This window comes from Oncorhynchus keta, chromosome 2, assembly GCF_023373465.1.
Source record: "Oncorhynchus keta strain PuntledgeMale-10-30-2019 chromosome 2, Oket_V2, whole genome shotgun sequence".
In the NCBI taxonomy this organism is placed as follows: Eukaryota; Metazoa; Chordata; class Actinopteri; order Salmoniformes; family Salmonidae; genus Oncorhynchus; species Oncorhynchus keta.
The window spans coordinates 32,184,091-32,205,619 of record NC_068422.1 but is presented as its reverse complement, the minus strand read 5'-3'; the positions used below and the strand labels follow the sequence as shown (position 1 = coordinate 32,205,619).

General features: G+C 40.7%; 2 protein-coding genes across 5 annotated transcripts in view; both read left to right on the top strand.

The window, feature by feature from the left end:
- Positions 1-3,770, top strand: part of LOC118361214 (inactive phospholipase D5-like) — a 109,350-nt gene extending 105,580 nt beyond the window's left edge. For both annotated transcript variants that reach the window (XM_035740961.2, XM_052475407.1), the window contains exon 10: positions 137-3,770. In XM_035740961.2, coding sequence (XP_035596854.1) covers positions 137-411 — 275 coding nt within the window. In that variant the 3' untranslated portion in view covers positions 412-3,770. The remainder of the gene's footprint in view (positions 1-136) is intronic.
- An 8,884-nt stretch (positions 3,771-12,654) lies between these two features.
- Positions 12,655-21,529, top strand: part of LOC118399458 (cilia- and flagella-associated protein 36-like) — a 22,686-nt gene continuing 13,811 nt past the window's right edge. Inside the window, exons 1-5 of one of the 3 annotated variants that reach the window (XM_035795566.2) lie at positions 12,655-13,029; positions 15,025-15,089; positions 15,342-15,443; positions 20,557-20,671; positions 21,000-21,087. In XM_035795566.2, coding sequence (XP_035651459.1) covers positions 12,927-13,029; positions 15,025-15,089; positions 15,342-15,443; positions 20,557-20,671; positions 21,000-21,087 — 473 coding nt within the window. In that variant the 5' untranslated portion in view covers positions 12,655-12,926. The remainder of the gene's footprint in view (positions 13,030-15,024; positions 15,090-15,341; positions 15,444-20,556; positions 20,672-20,999; positions 21,088-21,529) is intronic. The other 2 variants (XM_035795584.2, XM_035795592.2) reach the window with 2 other exon arrangements.

Genomic DNA, 21,529 nt, shown 5'->3' with positions numbered 1-21,529 from the left:
TTTGTTTATTCAATTATTGGCCTGTCACTGGTTGGTAGGTTGATTAGTTTGCTTGTGAGGTGGATTGACTCTTTGGCTAGTACTTTTTAATCTACATTTCTGATTAATGCTTTGGCGGGTGTCTGTTGTCCCATAGGGAACTTTGACTGGGTGGGGAATGAGTTTATGTTCAACGCTGGAGCAGGCATGGTGATCAGTCAGGCAGAGGGGCTGAAGGAGAGGAACTCAACGTTGGTGGAACAGGTGAGGGCTGCGTTTCAGCGGGACTGGTATTCACGCCACACCATGAGCCTGCAGGCTAACAAGATCCCAGTCTGCAACAAGCACCAGCTCAACCAACTGGCACATCTCAAAATCACTCAACCACCAGAGAGCAGCGGGAGTCAGGAGAGTCCCAATGGCTCCTTCTGATTCCAAAGACGTGGTGTGTTACAAGACTTTTATGCTTTAAGAGAAAAATAACTATTTGAATGCTGAAATCGGATACAATTTACAACTTGTTTTTAGGTAATATTTGTTTTCTATCACGTCTTCTGTTTATTTCATCCTCTTTCATCCTCTAAGACATGGGCAGGGAACTGATGAAATAAATATATTTTCTATTGATTGCCAAACCTAAATATAGTTAATTGTTTAATCAATTTTTACCAATAATGTCATAATTTATCACAGCCTTTAAAACCCTCTCTGACCAAAACACGGTTGGAGCAGCATGGACAGTAGTGTGGAGATACAGTATATCCTATACAAATCTATACTCCAAGGATGTTTACCTTGTGTCTTCAATATTCGTTTTTAAAGTGCAGAATTCCTCCAGCCTCGACCAAATCAACAGGTGCCATTTGTCACTTGGACAACAGCTGATCAAATGAAGCGAATGGGAAAATAACAGACAACTGCATGTCTTGATCTCATCTGACTCATAAGCTACTGACATCTTTCAGGTGTTTATTGTTGCAGAGTACAGACAATTATGCCCCATTGGCATCAATCTATTTTGGTATTGCATCTAAAATCCTGTTTTGGTCTCAACTAGACTGTATACTTGATTATGTTTAATATCACCATGCCAGGGGTTGATCTCGGAATCTTAACTCAATTTCCAGGATTATGATACATTAACCAATTTTAAGATGGAAAAAAAAAATGTTGCATATTTTATTCTATTCTGTATATTGTCTTTGTTGGAAACACTCAAAAGGGTAGAAATATATATGTATTCAACTTTTAATAGAACTTTAGGCCTATTGTGTTGTTTTAACATGATCAAGAAATTGATCTATTACTGAATTTTTCATGAAATTTACATTTCTGTAAAAAGGTGTCTTGCTTTCTTGATTATATTGGAAAGTATTGAAAACCACCACTACAGAAACAAAACTTCCCTGGGCTTTACTTAGTTTGTAAATGGATATGCTACCATACCACTGTCATGTGCTGTCATATAATAAACAGAGAAACAGCAACAGAGGTCGATAGCACACTAACATTGGAAGGTGCTGAGCTGCCATTTAAGGTCTAAGGTATTCGTTTGGTCAAGTTACAAGACTAGACAATGATTTTATCTAATGGAATATTGGTAATTGATTCCCAAGTTCTTCATGGATAATTGGGTTTCTTTCTGGTATAACTCAGCTGGATAAAGGTGTCTAACCAGTGGTACAACTGTAGCTCTCTTTGGAAGCAGATGTTGACTTATTTACCAGATATTGAAAAAACAGTTGTTGGAGGGGATTTCAGATCAATATCATGAATTTTTAAAGACTGCTAGACACCATTTCCAGTTTCCCCTAAAGGACATGTTTTGAAATAAGACCGCATGCATTGCTTAACTTAACACTGACAGAGAAAATAACCACAGAATCTCATCACCCGCATGATACAAGCTTTGCACCTGATCATAAAAGATGATCAACTACAGGAGTTGTTAACATCTGTTTATGATTATGTCACGCCGATGAATACATTCTGTATGTAATAGCCTATCTGTGGTGGTTGATGGGCATTATACTTATATTCATTGTAATGTCTTATATCTGTATTTTCATTGCCTTTTTACAGTAATATAATGGGAGAACACTTTCTCTATGGTTACAGACGGTTCTCTTTGCACATATTCTGTTTTCATTGGGGTTCTTTTATATCTGTACCTATTCTGATACAGGAAAAATATTAATAGTAGACTGAAAAAATAACAATGTACTTCCTGAAAATATTTTGTCAGTGTTAACCAGAACATAAATGTAGCATTAACAAACATCTATGATGTACACTGCACTTGTGCCAGACAATGTTCTTAAAATAGTTTAATCTGAGAGTAAATATATGTACAACAATTTAACCTTTAACTATGTCAAAGGCATCTGACTGCTTTTGGTGCAACAGTCCAGAGTGGGCTATTTTGAATATTGTTTAAAGAGTACCTCAATATTGACTGTTTGGGGTGCTCTTTGTCACTTTTCTTTTCAGTTATTGCTGACAAATCTTCAGTCACTGTATTACTCTTGATGTAGCAATGCTGGGATTAACATTGACATATTATTTAATTTAATAGACGCTCTTATCCAAAGCGAATTACATGTATTAACCTATACATCGAACCCATTAAGAACAGATCTCTCGCAAACCAAATTTGGGGTGAGTCCCAGATACAATCGATAAACTGCCCCTGACTAACTGTTGCCACCTAGAGTTAGTTTGAGGAAAGGCTATTTCTCTTACCTGCAAACAGGCACAAAAGATGTCTGAAATAATCAATTGTGGATTAGACAGATGTCCTACATTTGATTAGAATTGTCTCCTGTGTTGTTTTCTCAAGATGTTACATTAGATTGGTAAATCCACAGGCTACTACTGACTGGTAAATCTGTTCATTAAAGGTATGATTGTAATATTAAAATATTAATTGGAAGGATACCAATGTGGTCAAGGTGACCACAGAGTTCATTCCAAAGCACATTGCATCACATCACAACATTGAAGACGTTAATTTGACTACCGTCTATTACAGTACAATTACTGCCCTCTGGAGGACAATATGTCCCACCAATTGATTATACACTGAGTGTACAAAATATTAAGAACTCCTTCCTAATATTGAGTTGCACACCTCGGCCCCACGAAGTGTTCCACAGGGCTGCTGGGCCATGTTGACTCCAATGCTTCCCACAGTTATGTCAAGTTGGCTTGATGTCCTTTGGGTGGTGGACCATTCTTGATACACACAGGAAACTGTTGTGCGTGAAATAGCCAGCAGCGTAACAGTTCTCGACACAAACCGGTGAGCCTGGCACCTACTACCATACCCCATTCAAAGGCACTTAAATATTTTATCTTGCCCATTCAGCCCCTGAATGGCACACATGCACAATCCCTGTCTCAATTGTCTCAAGGTTTAAAAATCCTCATTTAACCTGTCTCCTCCCCTTCATCTACACCAATTGAAGTGGATTTAACAAGTGAAATCAATAAGGGATCATAGCTTTCACCTGGATTAACCTGGTCAGTCTGTCATGGAAAGAGCAGGTGTTCGTAATATTTTGTCCAATCAGTGTACATTATGCTATCTCTGTTTTGCATCTATTTTGCTCAATTTTGGCATACTCACTCCTTGTATGCCCTGCCTTTATGAACTGTATAGTACAATAGACAGAGCCTTCTTTTAAAATGATAGAATTTCAAAATACAAAAGGAATGTATATTTATTGTATAACCTTGTTGATGCCTGTATCTAATTGATACTTTTAATTTGTACTCTTAATAAAAAATGTTCTGACATTGTATTGTGGTTTTATTCAGAGCCTGTACATGTCACTGTCCAGTCCAACCTCAGTGACTATCCATTTCAGATTACTTGTGATTTAAACCGTGGGGGTTTAACCTATGAACTAATTAACCCTATCTCAAGAGTGGGGATGGTGAGGGCTCTCAATCCTGAAACTAGGCTAAGTATACTGACTCAATCACCCTATTCAGGCATAGAGGGAGCTCAGTAGCCTCGTAATTAGCAGACTGATTACCGCCAGAGAGGAAGAGGCAAAGTGAGAGGCTCCACTTCCGTCAAAATCTGTCTACACAGAACAAGTGGGCGAGGAGGTCTATGAGAGAGTGCCGGATTTGGTCAACTGAAATTTGTATTGCTAATTTGCCGAGTGAGGGTTATTTGATCGAACAGAAGTTTCGTAATGTTTAGGTTGTTACAAATATACTGATCTAAGTGGATGCACGTTAGTCTGAGTACCAGTCTCTTAAGCTAACATTCCACTATTGTTTATTGCTTTGGCACATGACATGGAGTACAGGGAGTGGATTAGTTTAAGACACTGGTACCCAGTTTAGACGCACGTGGCATCTCGGCAACTCTTTTTTTCTTTTTTTCAAGAAAAACTATTTTATATCGCAGTTGTTGATTCACACGCATATCTGGCCTCTCATTGGCTAGAATGTTCCCACCTGTTCCCACCTGATCTCACCTCCTCCCACCTGCCTTTTCCGCCTTTGCAACAACGTCTCCCATTGTTAGGATGGACTATCTCATCCATTATATAGAGAATGGTCAGGTTCCCCTGCTCAGACGTTGCATACATCAACCAATGGTTGCGTGCCACGTTATCGACTGACATATTACTATTGCCGTGTTCACATGCAAGTCGGAACTAGGAAACTCTGAAATGTCAGACTTGCTAACTGGTTGCAAGTCGGACATTTACGAGTTTCCTAGTTCTGACTAGCACACAAACACAGCATATAACATGATGTGGCTAGCTGATACTTAAAATACCTATCCAGGTGTTGTAAGATCTGGCATGCGCTAGCAATGCCTGGGCAGAGGAACGCACCCTATCACTGTTAGAGCTACACTGATATCAATGTAAGTTCAGTGAGCTCAGGCGGCTTGCGAGGCTAGGGGCACTCCCTCTGCTCAGGTGAAGCGACGTCATACAACAACCAATGGGCGAACTGTGCCGGTTAATGCTGGGTTCATAGCTGAAGAAAGTGTCCCAGCGCCCCCCAAAAAATTACGCCTCTGACTGAAGTAGAGTCACCAGGTGCGTTCCTTTTCTTAGACCTTGCTGACACCTGACAGATCTTTGCCTGGATAGGTATTTTAAGTATCAGCTAACCACGTTACAGAAATCTTTCAGTCAATGACGTGGCACGCAACCATTGGTTGTTGCATCGCCTCGACTTACTAGCTGTGGAACGTGCCCACCGCCTGCATTGGCGAAATGGTAGGGATTTGAGCAGTGCTGTAGTTTGTCCAAAGATGGTAAATAATTGAAGATAGTTCACTCAGGCCGATTACCATTTAAAAAAGGTCAGTTCTGGTCTGCTTAACAGCTTAACAGGGAGATTCTCTCATAGACACCAATGCAATAGCAGCAGGGTCTGGTCTGCTTAATTCATTGACTGTAATGTAACCAGAAAAAATGGAGTGGGGTGTCTCGCTTCCCCTTCAGTTTCTGGTTGGTCTCAGCATTTATTGTGATATGGCCTCTGCAGAAGTCAGGGCATTCCAACTTCTTGCTTTTCACAGAGCAGAGCAGAGCTGTTGTGAAGGAAGTTGTCAAGGAAGTGAGTTTCTGTTTATAAAGGACCTACCACCCCTACCTACCATCAACCAATCAAATCAAATCAAATTGCATGTCATATGCGCCGAACACATCAGGTGTAGACCATACCGTGAAATACTTATTACAAGCCCTTAACCAACAACGCAGTTAAGAAAAATAAGAGTTCAGAAAAATATCTACTAAATACTAAAGTAAACTACAGTAAAAAATAAAAGAGCAACAATAAAATAACAATAACGAGGCTATATATAGTGGGTATCGGTACTGAGTAAATGTGCAGAGGTACAGGTTAGTTGAGGTAATTGAGGCAATATGTACATGTAGGTAGGGGTAAAGTGACTATGCATTGATAATAAACAGCGAGTAGCAGCAGTGTAAAAAAAAGTGTGGGGGGAGTCAATGCAAATATTCCGGGTAGTCATTTGATTAGCTGTTCAGCAGTCTTATGGCTAGGGGGTAGAAGCTGTTAAGAAGCCTTTTGCACCTAGATTTGGAGCTCCGGTACCACCTGCTGTGCGGTGGTAGAGAGAACAGTCTATGACTAGGGTGGCTGGAGTCTTTGGCAATTTTTAGGTCCTTCCTCTGACACCGCCTGGTATAGAGGTCCTGGATGGCAGGAAGCTGTCCCAAGTGATGTACTGGGCCGTACCCACTACCCTCTGTAGCGCCTTGCGGTTGGAGGCTGAGCAGTTGCCATACCAGGCGGTAATGCAACAAGTCAGGATGCTCTCGATGGTGCAGAACTTTTTGAGGATCTGAGGAACCATGCCAAATATTTTTTCAGTCTCCTCAGGGGGAATAGGCGTTGTTGTGCCCTCTTCATGACTGTCTTGGGGTGTTTGGACCAGTTTGTTGGTGATGTGGACACCAAGGAAATTGAAGCTCTCAACCTGCTCCACAACAGCGCCGTCAATGTGAATAGGGGTGTGCTCTGCACTTATTTTCCTGTAGTCCATGAACATCTCCTTTGTCTTGAGCACGTTGAGGGAGAGGTTGTTGTCCTGGCACCACAATGCCAGGTCGCTGACCTACTCCCTATAGGCTGTCTCATCGTTGTCGGTGATCAGGCCTACCACCGTGTCTTCGGCAAAGATAATGATGGTGTTGGAGTCGTGCTTGGCCACGCAGTCATGGGGGGACTAAGCATGCATGCACCCCTGAGGGGCCCCGTGTTGAAGATCAGCGTGGCATATGTGTTGTTGCCTACCCTTACCACCTGGGGGTGGTGTGTCAGGAAGTCCAGGATCCAGTTGTAGAGGGAGGTGTTTAGTCCCAGGGTCCTTAGCTTAGCGACGAGCTTTGAGGGCACTATGGTATTGAACGCTGAGCAGTAGTCAATGAACAGAATTCTCATGTCAATGCGGAGCTACACGGAGCCTTCTGCATTGTTACAAAATTTGAGAGACGCACAGCGATGCAGTACGGAGCTTGGTTTGGCCTCTGCATGCCTCTGGAGGCTCCGCAGTTGCATCACACCCTCCATACGAGCCTCTGACCACATTTGTGGATCAAGCATAAATTGGCTTTTTAATGTAACCTTCTCAGGAGCTCCCGCCCGCACCTACCGTCAACCAATTGGGGCCCCTCATCATTGGTACACATTTTTAGAGGCACATGGCGATGTGGTACTGAACTCAACTTGGCCTCTGTGTGTCTCCAGAGGCTTCGGAATTGCGTCACACAATCTATACAGCGTCTCCGACCTCATTTTCAGATCAAGCATAAATTGGCCATTTCGTCAAATAGAGTACAGTATGAAAATAGGCAGAAACTGCTTTTCCAATAGAAATCCCCGATCACGCAGTTGACGTCATGGCGGCGTTGGCTAGCTAAACTCATGCACGGAAACACGTAATTTGGTCTAACACGGAACCCAAACCGGTTGCGTGTGTGCGCCATCGTGCATAAATGTATTTTGTCCCCCCACACCAAACGCGATCACGACACGTAGGTTAAAATATCAAAACAAACTCTGAACCAATTACATTAATTTGGGAACAGGTTGAAAAGCATTAAACATTTATGGCAATTTAGCTAGCTTGCACTTGCAAGCTAATTTGTCCTATTTAGCTAGCTTGCTGTTGCTAGCTAGTTTGTCCTGGGATATAAACATTGAGTTGTTATTTTACCTGAAATAACTAAATCCTCTACTCCGACAATTAATCCACACCTAAAACGGTCAACAGAATCGTTTCTAGTCATCTCTCCTCCTTCTAGGCATTTTCTTCTCTTGACTTTATATTGCGATTGGCAACTATCATAAATTAGATGCATTACCGCCACCGACCTCGTTCGTCTTTCAGTCACCCACGTGGGTATAACCAATGAGGAGACGGCACGTGGGTACCTGCTTCTATAAACCAATGAGGAGATGGGAGAGGCAGGACTTGCAGTGCGATCTGCGTCAGAAATAGAACTGACTCGTTGGTGCGCGCGAGCAGTGTGGGTGCAATATCTGAATAATATAGTGTAGCGACCCGCACAGACAGCTGTGTGTTATGTGTTAGGCTAGGAGGTGGTTGTGTTGTACTGACCAGTACCCGGTGTTCGCGGGGTCCGACCTGTCAATCAACCTGCTATCTGCCAATCACGGGAATGCCTGGAATGTTCTGATGCCGGGCATCCTGGTGGTTGGCGGAGTGGCGTGGAGGGGGGTTGGGCAGGGGGGTGGAGCATTGGAAGTTAAGACCAGGTTCAGCCTTTGTTCTCTCTCTCTTACGTCTGGGTTTCACAAGAGAAGGTCACGATTGGCTTGTGGGTTATCTGTCATCTATTTGGCGTGTGCTACGGCCCAAACAGTAGCCTGTGTAAAGTTGGTGTAATAAACCGTCAATTCGTAAACTCAAGCCTCTTTCTGGACAATTGTTCATTTATGATCTAGTCAGGTCATTACATTGGGTCGGCCCCTGGATAGCCCTCATGTTCCTCCGGGGCCGGAGTATGCCCGGAGACTCCAGGACCGCCTGGAGACAGCCCACACCTTCGCCAGAGAGCAGCTGGTGAATGCAGGTGTGAGGCAGAAAAGGAACTATGATGTGCACACCCGGGGAAGGCACTTTGTGGCTGGGGAGCTGGTCTGGGTCTACAGCCCCCTAAGAAAAAAAGGCAGATGCCCCAAGTTGGACAGTCACTGGGTGGGACCCTGCAGTGTCCTGGAGAGGGTAGGGGAGGTTGTGTACCGGGTGCAGCTTCCTCCCAGGGGGAGAAAGGTGGCACTGCACCGGGACAGGTTAGCCCCATACAGAGGGGCCTCTTCTCCCCAAACCCCAGGAACCCCCACAATTCCCCTCTCTGGCAATGACATTCTCCAGGCACCCACCCTCAGGTGCCGCAGACAAGGCTCCAGACAGCCCACTCCCCCTGTCTCCCCCCCTGTGTCACCGCGTGGTTCCCCAGAGCCACGGACTGTATTACCCGTTCCCACTTCCTTGTCACCCATATCCCTGCCTTCATCCCCTGGGTCCCAGAGGGGCACTCTGCGACCATCACGGCCACGCAGGCAAAGGAGACCTCCGGGTCGCTTCAGAGACTTTGTTTGTTCCCTCGGGGACGAGGGACTTTGTGGTGGGGGGGCTGTGTAGCGACCCGCACAGACAGCTGTGTGTTATGTGTTAGGCTAGGAGGTGGTTGTGTTGTACTGACCAGTACCCGGTGTTCAAGGGGGTCCTCCCTGTCAATCAACCTGCTATCTGCCAATCACGGGAATGCCTGGAATGTTCTGATGCCGGGCATCCTGGTGGTTGGCGGAGTGGCGTGGAGGGGGGTTGGGCAGGGGGGTGGAGCATTGGAAGTTAAGACCAGGTTCAGCCTTTGTTCTCTCTCTCTTACGTCTGGGTTTCACAAGAGAAGGTCACGATTGGCTTGTGGGTTATCTGTCATCTATTTGCCGTGTGCTACGGCCCAAACAGTAGCCTGTGTAAAGTTGGTGTAATAAACCGTCAATTCGTAAACTCAAGCCTCTGTCTGGACAATTGTTCATTTATGATCTAGTCAGGTCATTACAATAGTATAGATTTCAAAATGTATTTTGCAACGCATGCGCACGCGACGCGAGCAGTGTAGTCAGCCTGTAAAGGTAGTCTCGCATAAAATTAGACATCTGCGTGCCTTTTACTCCCATAGGGTGGCGCACAATTGGCCCAGCTTCCTGGTTAGGGTTTGACTGGTGTAGCCCGTCATTGTAAATAAAAATTGGTTCTTAACTGACTTGCCTAGTTAAATAAAGGTCAAACATAATTTTTTTAAATAGTCGTCAAATCAAATGCATTCCTTCAATATAACGTTTTTGGCAAATGAAAACGTGTCAGTATATCACTTTCACGAGGTTGGAGTAATAACATGTTCAATTACTTAAGACAATGGCTCAAATCTAGTACGTGTCTTTAGATTTCAAGAAAATTAACAACAAAAGGAATACTTTTTAAACTTCTCTCATTCACTTCCCAAACTCTAGCCTGGTCTGATTGGTCTGCTTTGCAAGCCTTCCCGGAAGTCTCGCTATGTTGTGCCTCTGGGTTTAGAAACTATGGTTTCATGATTGCTGCCACTTTTCTTACTAGGATTACTACACATGCGCACTAGCACTAAATGGCCAGCAGTATCAAGACCGTACAGTATTTTATTTTTTAAATTCAAAACACAGATCAACAATTTACATTCTTACATCATACAAAACAGAATGCAGGTATTAACGAGAAATGACTGAAACAAACTAACGCTAGTCTTCCTCCTCTTCTGAGGAGGAGTAGGAGAGATCGGACCAATGCGCAGCGTGGTACGTGTTCATGATGAATTTATTAAACACAGAACACTAAAACAAAAATAACAAAGCGAATGACACGAAACGAAACAGTCCTGTCTGGTGACATACACAAAGACAGAAAACAATCACCCACGAAACACAGGTGGGAAAAGGCTACCTAAGTATGATTCTTAATCAGAGACAACTAACGACACTTGCCTCTGATTGAGAACCATACCAGGCCAAACGCAAAACACAACATAGAAAAACCGAACATAGACAACCCACCCAACTCACGCCCTGACCAACCTAAAACAAAGACTTAACAAAAGAACTAAGGTCAGAACGTGACACAAACAAAAATGTTTAAAAAATAAACAATTCTAGTGCAATTGTAATCACACTGAAAAAAATCTGATTGTAATGATTTAGGAAAAAGTTATTCTTGTTATTGTTCACTAGGGTTAATGTTTTAATAAAATAGTTGAATTCAATCATAAATGTGTAATTTTGGCATAGAATTTTTGTTTGTGTATGACATGACGTATTTGGCAACAAGAATGAATAAATCACAATAATTTCAGTGGTCTTGTTATCATTGCAAAAGTAACATATTATATCTTTCATGTCAAAAACATAGGTAGTGTTCATAATGGTAAAGAAGTATTTTGCAAGGTTTTCCCAAAATTCTGACACAAATTTACATTCAAAGAACAAGTGAGACAGATTCTCACCTTCCTTTTCACAGAAAACGCAGATATCAACAATTGCTACAAATTTGGATATCATAGAATTACATGCATATATTTTAACTTAACTTTGTTTGGTATACAATATTTGTAAGGCCTTAACCATGCATTTTTCCAGACAATGTCAGGAATAAGCATGTTCCAGAAAAACTTTCCTCTCTGTGTGAGTTGGTTTTGTGAATGAAGAATTTGTCTTATATATTTATTACAACAAGATTTCTGGATAAACTTTGTGATCATTACCAAAGCTAAGATTAGATCACTGGGAATGGCTTTGACCATAGAAATAAACTCTCTGAAAGGTATTGGAAACTCTTTCAATGTTATAAATTGTTCATATGTGAGAATATTACCCTTGTTGTCAAAAACATCAAGAACAAAGTCAATATTCCTCTTATGCCAGCTGGGGTAGAACAATGACTTATTCCTTACAGTTATGTCTGAATTATTCCACAAAAGAGCTTTATGTGGGGAAAAATTGTGCAGGAAATATATTTTCCAGGCCATTAAAGCTTGTTGGTGAAACCTAGCCAATTTAGCAGGTAATCTTTCAGGAATATAATTACACTTCAGTAAAAATTGAAGACCTCCCAATTTATTAAATACATTATTTGGAATGAAATACCATATTGAATCAGTATTGATCAAACATCTTTTCAACCAGTTTATTGTGAAAGTGTTATTTATGTCAACAAAATCCAACACTTCTAGACCGCCTTCAGCTCTTTTGTTAGAAAGGACTGACTTTTTTAGTTTGTGAGACTTATTTTTCCAGATGAAGTCAAGAAAGGTCTTATTCATCTCTTTACAAGTAGCAGGATTTATACATAACGATAATGAGGGGTACACAAAACGAGGCAGTCCCTCTGCCTTGGACAGAAGTACTCTCCCAAGTATAGAAAGATCTCTTTGTAGCCAATTATTGAATATATTTTTGGTTTTCTTAATTTTAGGAGAGAAATTCAAATGTTGTCTGACTAAGTGTTTTTTTGACAGATGTATTCCTAAATATTTAACACAGTCCTTTAAAGGAATATTTTATATTTCTTTATCATCAGAGTCAAATAAACATAATATTTCACATTTACAAACATTCAGTTATAATCCTGATGCTCATGACGTCAGAGGAAGACAATAATACCGCGTTCAAAACAACTGGGAACTCGGAAATCTCTGACTTTAAAGATTTCAGTTGTGTTCAAGACAGCTTGGAAAAAACTAGTTCCATCTGGGAAAATAGTTTGGAACAGTCATTATACCCTGAATTCCAAGTCGGGAACTAGGGCATCTTTCTGGAGTTCCAACTTTCTGACCTGAGGACCACTGACGTCATGATTTGACCTCGTTTTTTCCGAGTTCCCGATTGTGTTGAAAGCACCATAAAATGTTAATATGATCGGGTGTGAATGATGGGAGAAAAAATATCCCAGAAATTATATGAACAGAAATTCACATTTTGGTCAAAAATAATCAGTGTCATGTATAAGACCTAAGTGTCAACAATAGAATAGAACAATATACACACTTTTCTTGTGAAAACCCCTTTCATTCTCTCTTCCAACCTTGTCAAATCCACACTCCCACTGCTCTCACTTGACGGACTGTTCTACTTGTAGAACGTAATCGGTCACCATAGGAACCGGGACCGATTTGGTGTCAACCCTTTCGAAATTCACGAGTGCGCTTTTTCAGATTTTATGCAGCTACCAAAGCATGTTACGGAGAGGGATAATAACAATGGACTAGCTTGCTAGCTAGATCTCAACAAATGTATGGATCCTTAGACTTCACTTGTGCATTGTTGTACAATTTCAGGGCTAAACTTCCTCGCCTGAAGAACATTATAGGGTGTTATTAGCCAACATGGCTGAGGACAGCGAGTGGGTTGTGGAGAGCATCGCGGGATATTTGTCAAGTCCCGAATGGGTCATACCAGTTACGGACTTCATGGAAAGCAAATGTACAGGTAAGGCCATTTATTTTATATATTTTTTTTACGATAAGGGAAATTGTTAAACGGTTTATAGGACCAGGATTACACATGCTATAATCAATGCTTTGCACCCGAGTAAGCTAGCTAGCCAGCTAACTTAACGTTAGCAGGCTTTTCTGAGTACTTTAGCTAACTAACGTTAACTGTTGTTAGATTTTACTCTCTTAATCAGTCTGTAACACTACATTTAATTGGTACATTTAGCTATACAGCCCGATACATTTGTGTGCAAAATCGTGTAAATGTTCCTTACAAGCCAGAATGGTTAATAAAATTACATTTCAACTTATTCTACTGGTTGTCTGTGCAGTTGGTCCTTTAAGAAAACATATCCACTGGAAAGTATTGTTTACTCGATTTTTCAGAGAGCTGGTAACGTTAGGTACACGGTTCGGTTAGATTGGATATTTGGGTTTTCTCGTCAATAGCTATTGAACCAACCAAGCGTGCCATGGACAATGAAAATAGTATATTCTGAATCAGGGTGGATAATATATATATATTTATTTATTTATTGAAATAATGGAATGGTGTGCTTTGTTCAATAGTTTAATTGAAGTGTTGGAATAATGATTACACCAATATTTTATATACATATTAGATAGCTGACATGGGGTGCTGTTTGAAGCCACGGTGCCTCATCTTGGCACTCCACTAACTTAAAAAAATATATTTTGGAAGCTATATAAATGCATGTATTAATGTATACAGTTGTTTTGCCACGTATTTTATTACAGACACCATAATGCATACTTTTAAAATACTTTTATGTAAGCTAAACATAAATACAAATATATAAAAACATTATCCTTAAAGTAGGATTTTTTTGAAAGTTCTAATGTTACTGTCCCCACTACAACAAAAAATACATGTGATTTTTGTCCTTTAATTGAAATACTGTACAATTCCCTTCGTTCCTATGGAGAACTGCTTCTTCTTGGGAGTGCCAATATGGCCGATCGGTGGCTTCAAAGCCTCTCCTTGGCCAATACATAGAATCAGCAATCCAGGGTTTATAAATATCATTGGATTATACCCCAGTTCGGGTGTGTATTCATTTATGAAACCGTTTACCATTTTAAGAACCAAACAGAAGCAAATAGACCATAACATTAGTTTCTATTTGACAAATTCAGATAGGTCCCGCCCTGTTTTGTTTAATTTGCATCTATTTAAGAACTGTTTTGGCACAGACTGAATACACCCCAGTTGTTTACATTGTTTGGAATGCATCAGTGCTTCACATGTTTGAGTGACATCAATCCAATTATTGGAAATGATAAATTAGTACTTTGATGCAAAGAATCTAGCGAGTTAGCTAGCTAGCTAATCTGTCTGGCTCACGCAAGTTAGTTACCATTCCTTTAAGCCACTCGCTTGTGGAACTGTCACACTGTAGCAACAACGGTGCTTAACCAAAATAACAATCACCTCAGTTGCCAAACTTCCCTGTGCCAGAGGCCAGTTTTTCAAAAATGATCAGGATTTTGCATATTGGATAGGATAAAATGCATAGGAATAGAATGTGAGTCCCAATTTAAGACAATTATTTGTCCGTTCTATTAATTGCATTTCTATACATTTAATTATGTATGTATGTATGTATGTATGTATGTATGTATGTATGTATGTATGTATGTATGTATGTATGTATATATATATATATATATATATATATATATATATATATATATATATATTATATGTGTATGTGTGTGTGTGTGTGTGTAGATATATTTATATGTTTGTGTAGATATATTCCGTATATATAACCTAATATATTATATAACCAAACTTTTGTAATCCGATGTTAAATAGGCACACATGAAAATGTGATGTTTGTTGGTATTGTTTATGATGATGGATTAAAAAACACAGCTGCAAATCAGGAATACATAATGTCGGTAGTGTCCCCCTAGTTGTTTAATTGAGATTATGCATAGTTCACCAATTTGGATTTTATTTCAGTTTTTGACGACGAAGATGAGAATAAATTGACTTATACAGATATTCATCAGCAGTACAAGCATTTGGTGAGTAGCTAGTCTTTTAGAATGGCTTGCAACATTAATATGCATTGGGTTATTGTGCAAGTTTTCTTATTTTGATTATTTAACGTTACACATGCATCTTAAATATAAATATTTTTTGATCTACAATTCCAAGTAGACCTAAATCAAAATGTGAAATGGATGAGTTAGCTTAGTAATGAAAAGTTTTTCAGTGTCTTAACATCACAGGTTTTGTTGGAAAACAGTGATGCAAGTAGCCACATTTATTTTCAGGTGGAGAAGTTGTTAGAAACCTACATGCAAGAGGTTGGCATCAATGAGCAGCAGTTTTTGGAGGCATGCTCCTCTCCTTTCTCCAAGTCCAAAACCTTACAGGTAAGCTCGATAATCCTCTTTTTCATACGCTGCCACAAATACGCAAGATACGTAGATTTAGATGAGTGTGCAGTTTTACAATGCAAATGGTTTCAGATAACAGAACCTCTACAAACAATTGCACAGTAGGAGAGTTGTCTTTTTAATATAAGGCATATTTTTAGATACAGGATTAATGCCACTCTGCTCTGTCACTTGCTCCATCATGCCTCTTGTGATGACCAATATCTAGGGGATTTGTATGATGATGATGCCATCCAATGGTTGCTGGAGATTTGCCAGCTCTTGGTCTCTTACTTTGGACCCTGGCCTTACGGAACAGGCTATATTCTGTATCTGGTCATAATTCAATAGCCTCCATCTCATGATGATTCATTTAATGCACCATTAATGCCATATAGCCTGTTATGTATTTGTTATGGTTCAGTGAAGAACATCCCATGGCCCCTAAATAATTCCTGTATGTGAGGGAATTCATTAGTGATGACTTATTAATGTAATGTTACACACAGTAGGCTACCTGACGTCTCAGACCTAACACCTCTAACAGTAGAGATTAGCTCTTTGACATCCCAAAGGCCTTGTTGCTTGCTGATGAAGTCAAGTGTCAATTTTCAGGTCTGCTCATAGGGATTACCTAAACTGGAAGCTAATCAAGTCATTTGGGATGATTATTGCACAGTGCAGGAAGAAGTAGTGGAGAGTGCTAGTGTCCCAAAAAATGCCACTGAGGTAGCCTAATATGGGATGCTACTTTTTTTTAAGACTTCCTATTATATTGTTACTATTTAAACATGTAACTTTGGGCCATATCCAATCAAACTCAATTACCAGGTTTCTGAGATAAATTCAAACCGTGATTCTTTTTGCACTAGAAGCCAGTCTAGGTTATGCACATTTGGTGTGTTAGGTAAACAAACTATGTTTACAGTGTTTCCTTTTGTGCCAGAATAATCACTTATCCTGTAGACCCAGGGGCGCAACTTTGGTTTTAGAACTGGAGGGGACATAATATTATTACTTTTTTTTTGCAAATCCCGCCTCTCCCATCTCCTCATTGGTTTTTAGGAGCATATACCCACATGGGTGCTTTAAAAGATGAACTGAGGTCCACACTCCAGTCCAGTTGGTAGTGGTAATGCACCTTGGTTGCCAACCGCCATATAAAGTCCAAAAAAGAAGCTGGAGGGAAGAGAAATGACTATAAACGAACTTGGTTTACACTTTTATCTATGGATTAATTGTCGGAGAAGATGACCATGTGCATTTCAGGTAAAATAACAACCCAATGTCTATATCTCAGGACAAATTAGCTAGCAAAATCAAACTAGCTAAATTGCCATACATTTTTTATGCTTTTCAACTTGTCCCCGAATTAATATAGTTGGTTCAGAGTGGGGATGCACGATATATCGGTGAACATATCGGAATCGGACGATATTAGCTAAAAATGCCAACATTGGTATCGGCCCGATGTCTAGTTTAATGGCCGATGTGCAAAATCGATGTCAAAGCAGACGTGCATACCTATAACGTTGGTACATGACGTAATGACGCCACGTAAAATTTTGTGTTACACGTGCAACACAGCATTCCTAACCTAGCCCACAATGTCTGCTGTGTGGATCAAGCAGTCATTTGAAAGAGTATGAACATTTCAGCAAGACAACAAGACAAAGGCTAAATCCATTAATGCCAAGATAACGGAATTCATTGCCCTTGACAATCAACCGTTCTCTTTTGTGGTTGATGTTAATTTAACATGTCAAATAACACAGTTCTATTACAGAATGTTGTGTGTTCTGAATTTGCACGTGCAAGCCAAGCACCATCACTACTATCAGTAGCACTGTCAAAGCTGCACAAAATGTCTACAAACAAGCAAACACCGGCCACGAACGATGTGTTTACAATACCACGTTGGTAATAAAGCATTATTTGTTAGACCGCAACTTCTGGGGTAGCTAGCATGAATACAAAGAGCCTGAAAACAATGAGTCATTTTCATTATTCTTAGGAATGATTTAGGAATCCTTGTGAGTAACTATTAGCTAGGTAGCCACTTGTTGTTCGCCTATTTTTTTTATATTTTTTTTATTTGACCTTTATTTAACCAGGCAAGTCAGTTAAGAACAAATTCTTATTTTCAATGACGGCCTAGGAACAGCAGGTTAACTGCCTGTTCAGGGGCAGAACGACAGATTTGTACCTTGTCAGCTCGGGGGTTTGAACTTGCAACTTTCCGGTTACTAGTCCAACGCTCTAACCACTAGGCTACCCTGCAGTTCATGAAAATAAATAGCTAGCCAGGTACTTAACCCTGTTGCCAAAGGCTAATGTTATAAGCAGCCAGCTAGTTTCATCTGGCTAGTGAGGCTCGACTGGACCGGGTTATGTGTTGTGAAGCTAGCCACAATAAGGATTAGGCACAGTAGTGGAATTTGCGGTTTGCCTTCAAAATAAAATTACCTGTTTGAAAGTGATGCAGAAGGTTACAATTGGTGGAGTCATGCCATATTTAGACTAGATAATGTTAAACAAGGTTGGAATGTGAAGCAATGAAATGCAGTATCAGTCTACTCAGTGACACCCACAGAACACAACTGTGAAGAGTTTACGCAAATATTACCATTGTAGCTCTTATCGCGGACGGTGACTGTGTGAAATCACCTCCCCAGTCAGCCTATTGTGTGTATTGACATTCATATTGCGCTGTACAGCTTTACCTAAGGATTGGGGATCAATTAAATGGGGTATCACTCTACTCAATACTCAAGCTATTTTTTTCCCAACATCCTGCTCAGTGTTATCAGACTCCAAAACATCCACACAGTATTGTTTTTCCTCCGGAATAGTGTTCAAAACACATAGGTAGACAATAAATGTGGCTCAATTCACAGTTGTTTCAGAGTCCCGCAATAAGAGCTACAACGCTACAATGTTCTCTGGGTGTCACTGAGTATTCTGATACCCCATGTCATTGATCCACAATCCATAGGTAAGGCTGTACAGTGAAATTTGTATGACCACAATGCAATTCTAAAGTATAATACATCCAGTGTGATTTCAACAGATTTGTCAAATTGACAAATTATTGTCTTTTGTTGATTTCATATAACAACATTCCAACCTCGTTTAGCATGATCTATTCAATTATGGCATAATTCGACTATTTGTATTCATTAGCATCACTGTCAAGGACATACTTTTATTTAGAAGGCTAACCGCAAAGTCCGCTATTGTGGCTAATCCTTATTGTGGCTAGCTTTACATAGATGGGTCCGACCACCATTAAGCAAATAAGAACAGTCTTATACATTAGGGTTATTTTAGATGATGACACCAAGCTATATAGTTAGCTAGATAACTATAGCTACTGAAACAGATTATGTCATTTTGCTATGTTTTTGAGGAAGAACATTGTTTGCATCCATGAGCTAGCTAGCTTTCCTTTATGACCAGCACTGTAATGTGTAATAACTACGTAAAAAATGAATGAACGCGTTAAATTATTATGTGACGTGCAGTCATATTCAGGTCCTGATTGGTCAACAAGCATATTTGACACGTCAAATAGTGTTATTTGACATGTATCTTTTTTGACACGCAAAGACCCAAACAGCGTTCCATGTAAATACTGGTTGAGAATGGAATGACTGAACAAATGAACAAACAAACAGCACATCAAGTAGCGTAGCGGCAGCGTAGCGGCATCGGGCGGCAGCGTAGCCTAGTGGTTAGAGCGTTGGACTAGTAACCGGAAGGTTGTGAGTTCAAACCCCCGAGCTGACATGGTACAAATCTGTCGTTCTGCCCCTGAACAGGCAGTTAACCCACTGTTCCCAGGCCGTCATTGAAAATAAGAATATGTTCTTAACTGACTTGCCTGGTTAAATAAAGGTTAAAAAAAAAATAAATAAAAAAAAAAGTAAGTGAAAGAAATAGGTTTTGATGATGTTTTACTGGTAATTGGGACGTACGTAAATGCCAACAGCATAACTTTTTGGACAGTGTGGTGTGTAACCTTTTATTTAACTAGGCAAGTCAGTTAATTTACAATGACGGCCTACCCCGGCCAAACCCGGATGACGATGGGCCAATTGTGCGCCGCCTATGGGACTCCCAATCACAGCCAGATGTGATACAGCCTGGATTCGAACTAGGGACTATAGTGACGCCTCTTGCACTGAGGTGCAGTGCTTTAGAACACTGCGTCCGTGTGTGTGTGTTAACTATTTAACTGTACTAGAATGCTTAAATGGCCGCAAAAAATGTAAATATTGGTATAGTTTTTTTTTTTTTTAATTGAAAATATCGGATATGGGTATCCGCCAAAAATGTCATATCGGTGCATCACTAGTTCGTTATGATATTTCAACCTGCGTGTCCTGATCGAGTCTGGTGTGGGTGGACAAAATCAACATGCGCATGGACACACGCACGCGAGCTGGCTGGTCATTATGTAATGCTTTCCTGCAAAACATTCAAGTTAATTTACAGCCTAGATCTTCTTGAAATGCTTCCTCCTCGTCGTGGACTGAGGAGCATGTCCCATCATGTTCAACCCCATGGCCAAAGAATGTATGGACCTGCATGAGAATACACAATAGGAAATAGTTCCAGTACATAATAATGATGTATGGTGATGTTGGTTTGTGAGCCTGAGACGGTTAGCTTCTGGAATTCAGGTAGACCTGATCTATGACAGGATTAGTGGGCCAGGCCTGAATTGGGTTAGTGAGATATAGGAACAGCTCAAGGGAGCTATTCCTGATGGAGAGTGTTACTTAGTCCCAGATCCAGCGGTACCCTCTGGGACTTACCTGGGCCAGAAAAAGACATCAGGTGTGTGTGATAGAGAGCAAGTTTCAACCCTAACCATGCTGTTGGCCCACTGTAACAATGACAGAGCCAACTGCCAAGAGTGCACACCCGGAGGCAGTAGAAAGTACAAGCATGATCTAGCCAAAATAGTTAGATAATGTTAAAAATGATTTGTGCTTGTTATTAACTTGTTACTAACCCCTTTTTGACTGTTTGTTCAATGTCCATCCTAATTACTGTTAGATAGGCCTAACTATTTTCTGCTCCTGTCCTGTCTACCTTGGTACAGGCTGTATTCCATCCTGTCCTGGCCACAGATGACTTCCAGATGTTCAGGGCTCTCATGGTACAGAAGAATATGGAGCTGCAGCTCCAGGCGCTGCGTGTCATTAAAGAGAGAAATGGTAGGCTTATTGGCCTTGTCAGAGTTGTCACACAACTCCCAATTAAGGTTACAGAATCCTATAACTTTCCAAAAATGTCCAGATTTTCCAGAAGTCCTGTTTGGAAGATTATGGATTTCCTGAGTATTCTCTTGATTCTCTGAGTCTTTCAAGTGGGATTTCTGTAGAAAATATGGGAAAGTGACTTGATATTTTTGCAGCCCAGGTCCTAATGCTTGCTTACCATACCTGCTTATATTCTACATTCACACACACACACTATGGTACTGATGAGCCTACACTTTCTAAAACGACACCAATTAAACCGTTTCTTCTAATGTGTGCGTAGGCGCTCTACCTGAGTGTCTCACAGATGGAGCAGATGTGATGAGTGAGCTGGAGAAGCAGGAGCTGAAGATTCTTCAGGAGGTGCTCAAGTAAGAGACAGAACTGAGGCCTTTCCACCCAATCTCATACATGCACTGTGACTCTGTAATTTATTGATGTAATTTTATAGGAAAAGTGTTTTCATCAGGATCTCATCAATGATGTAGGCCTTTGTGTAGTTTCCTTTACTCATTGGAGCATACATAGGGCCCATAGTTTTTCCTGAGCACATCCTTAGACCTTGAAAAAGCTCCAATGATGGTTGATAACCAGGGTCTGGAGGCTTTCCTGGTCAGGACATTTGGTCATGAACAACTCCTGGCTCTAAGCATTATGCTATGTATGCTAATGCACTTGGCTACAAAAGTATCCATTTCGATGTTTGTGTTCTGTACAGTGCTGGTGTTTGCTCTGGTTGCAAATCCAATGTCCTCTTTGGAGATCAGTGTATTTGTATTATTATGGATCCCCATTCCTGGGGTCCAGCCAAAT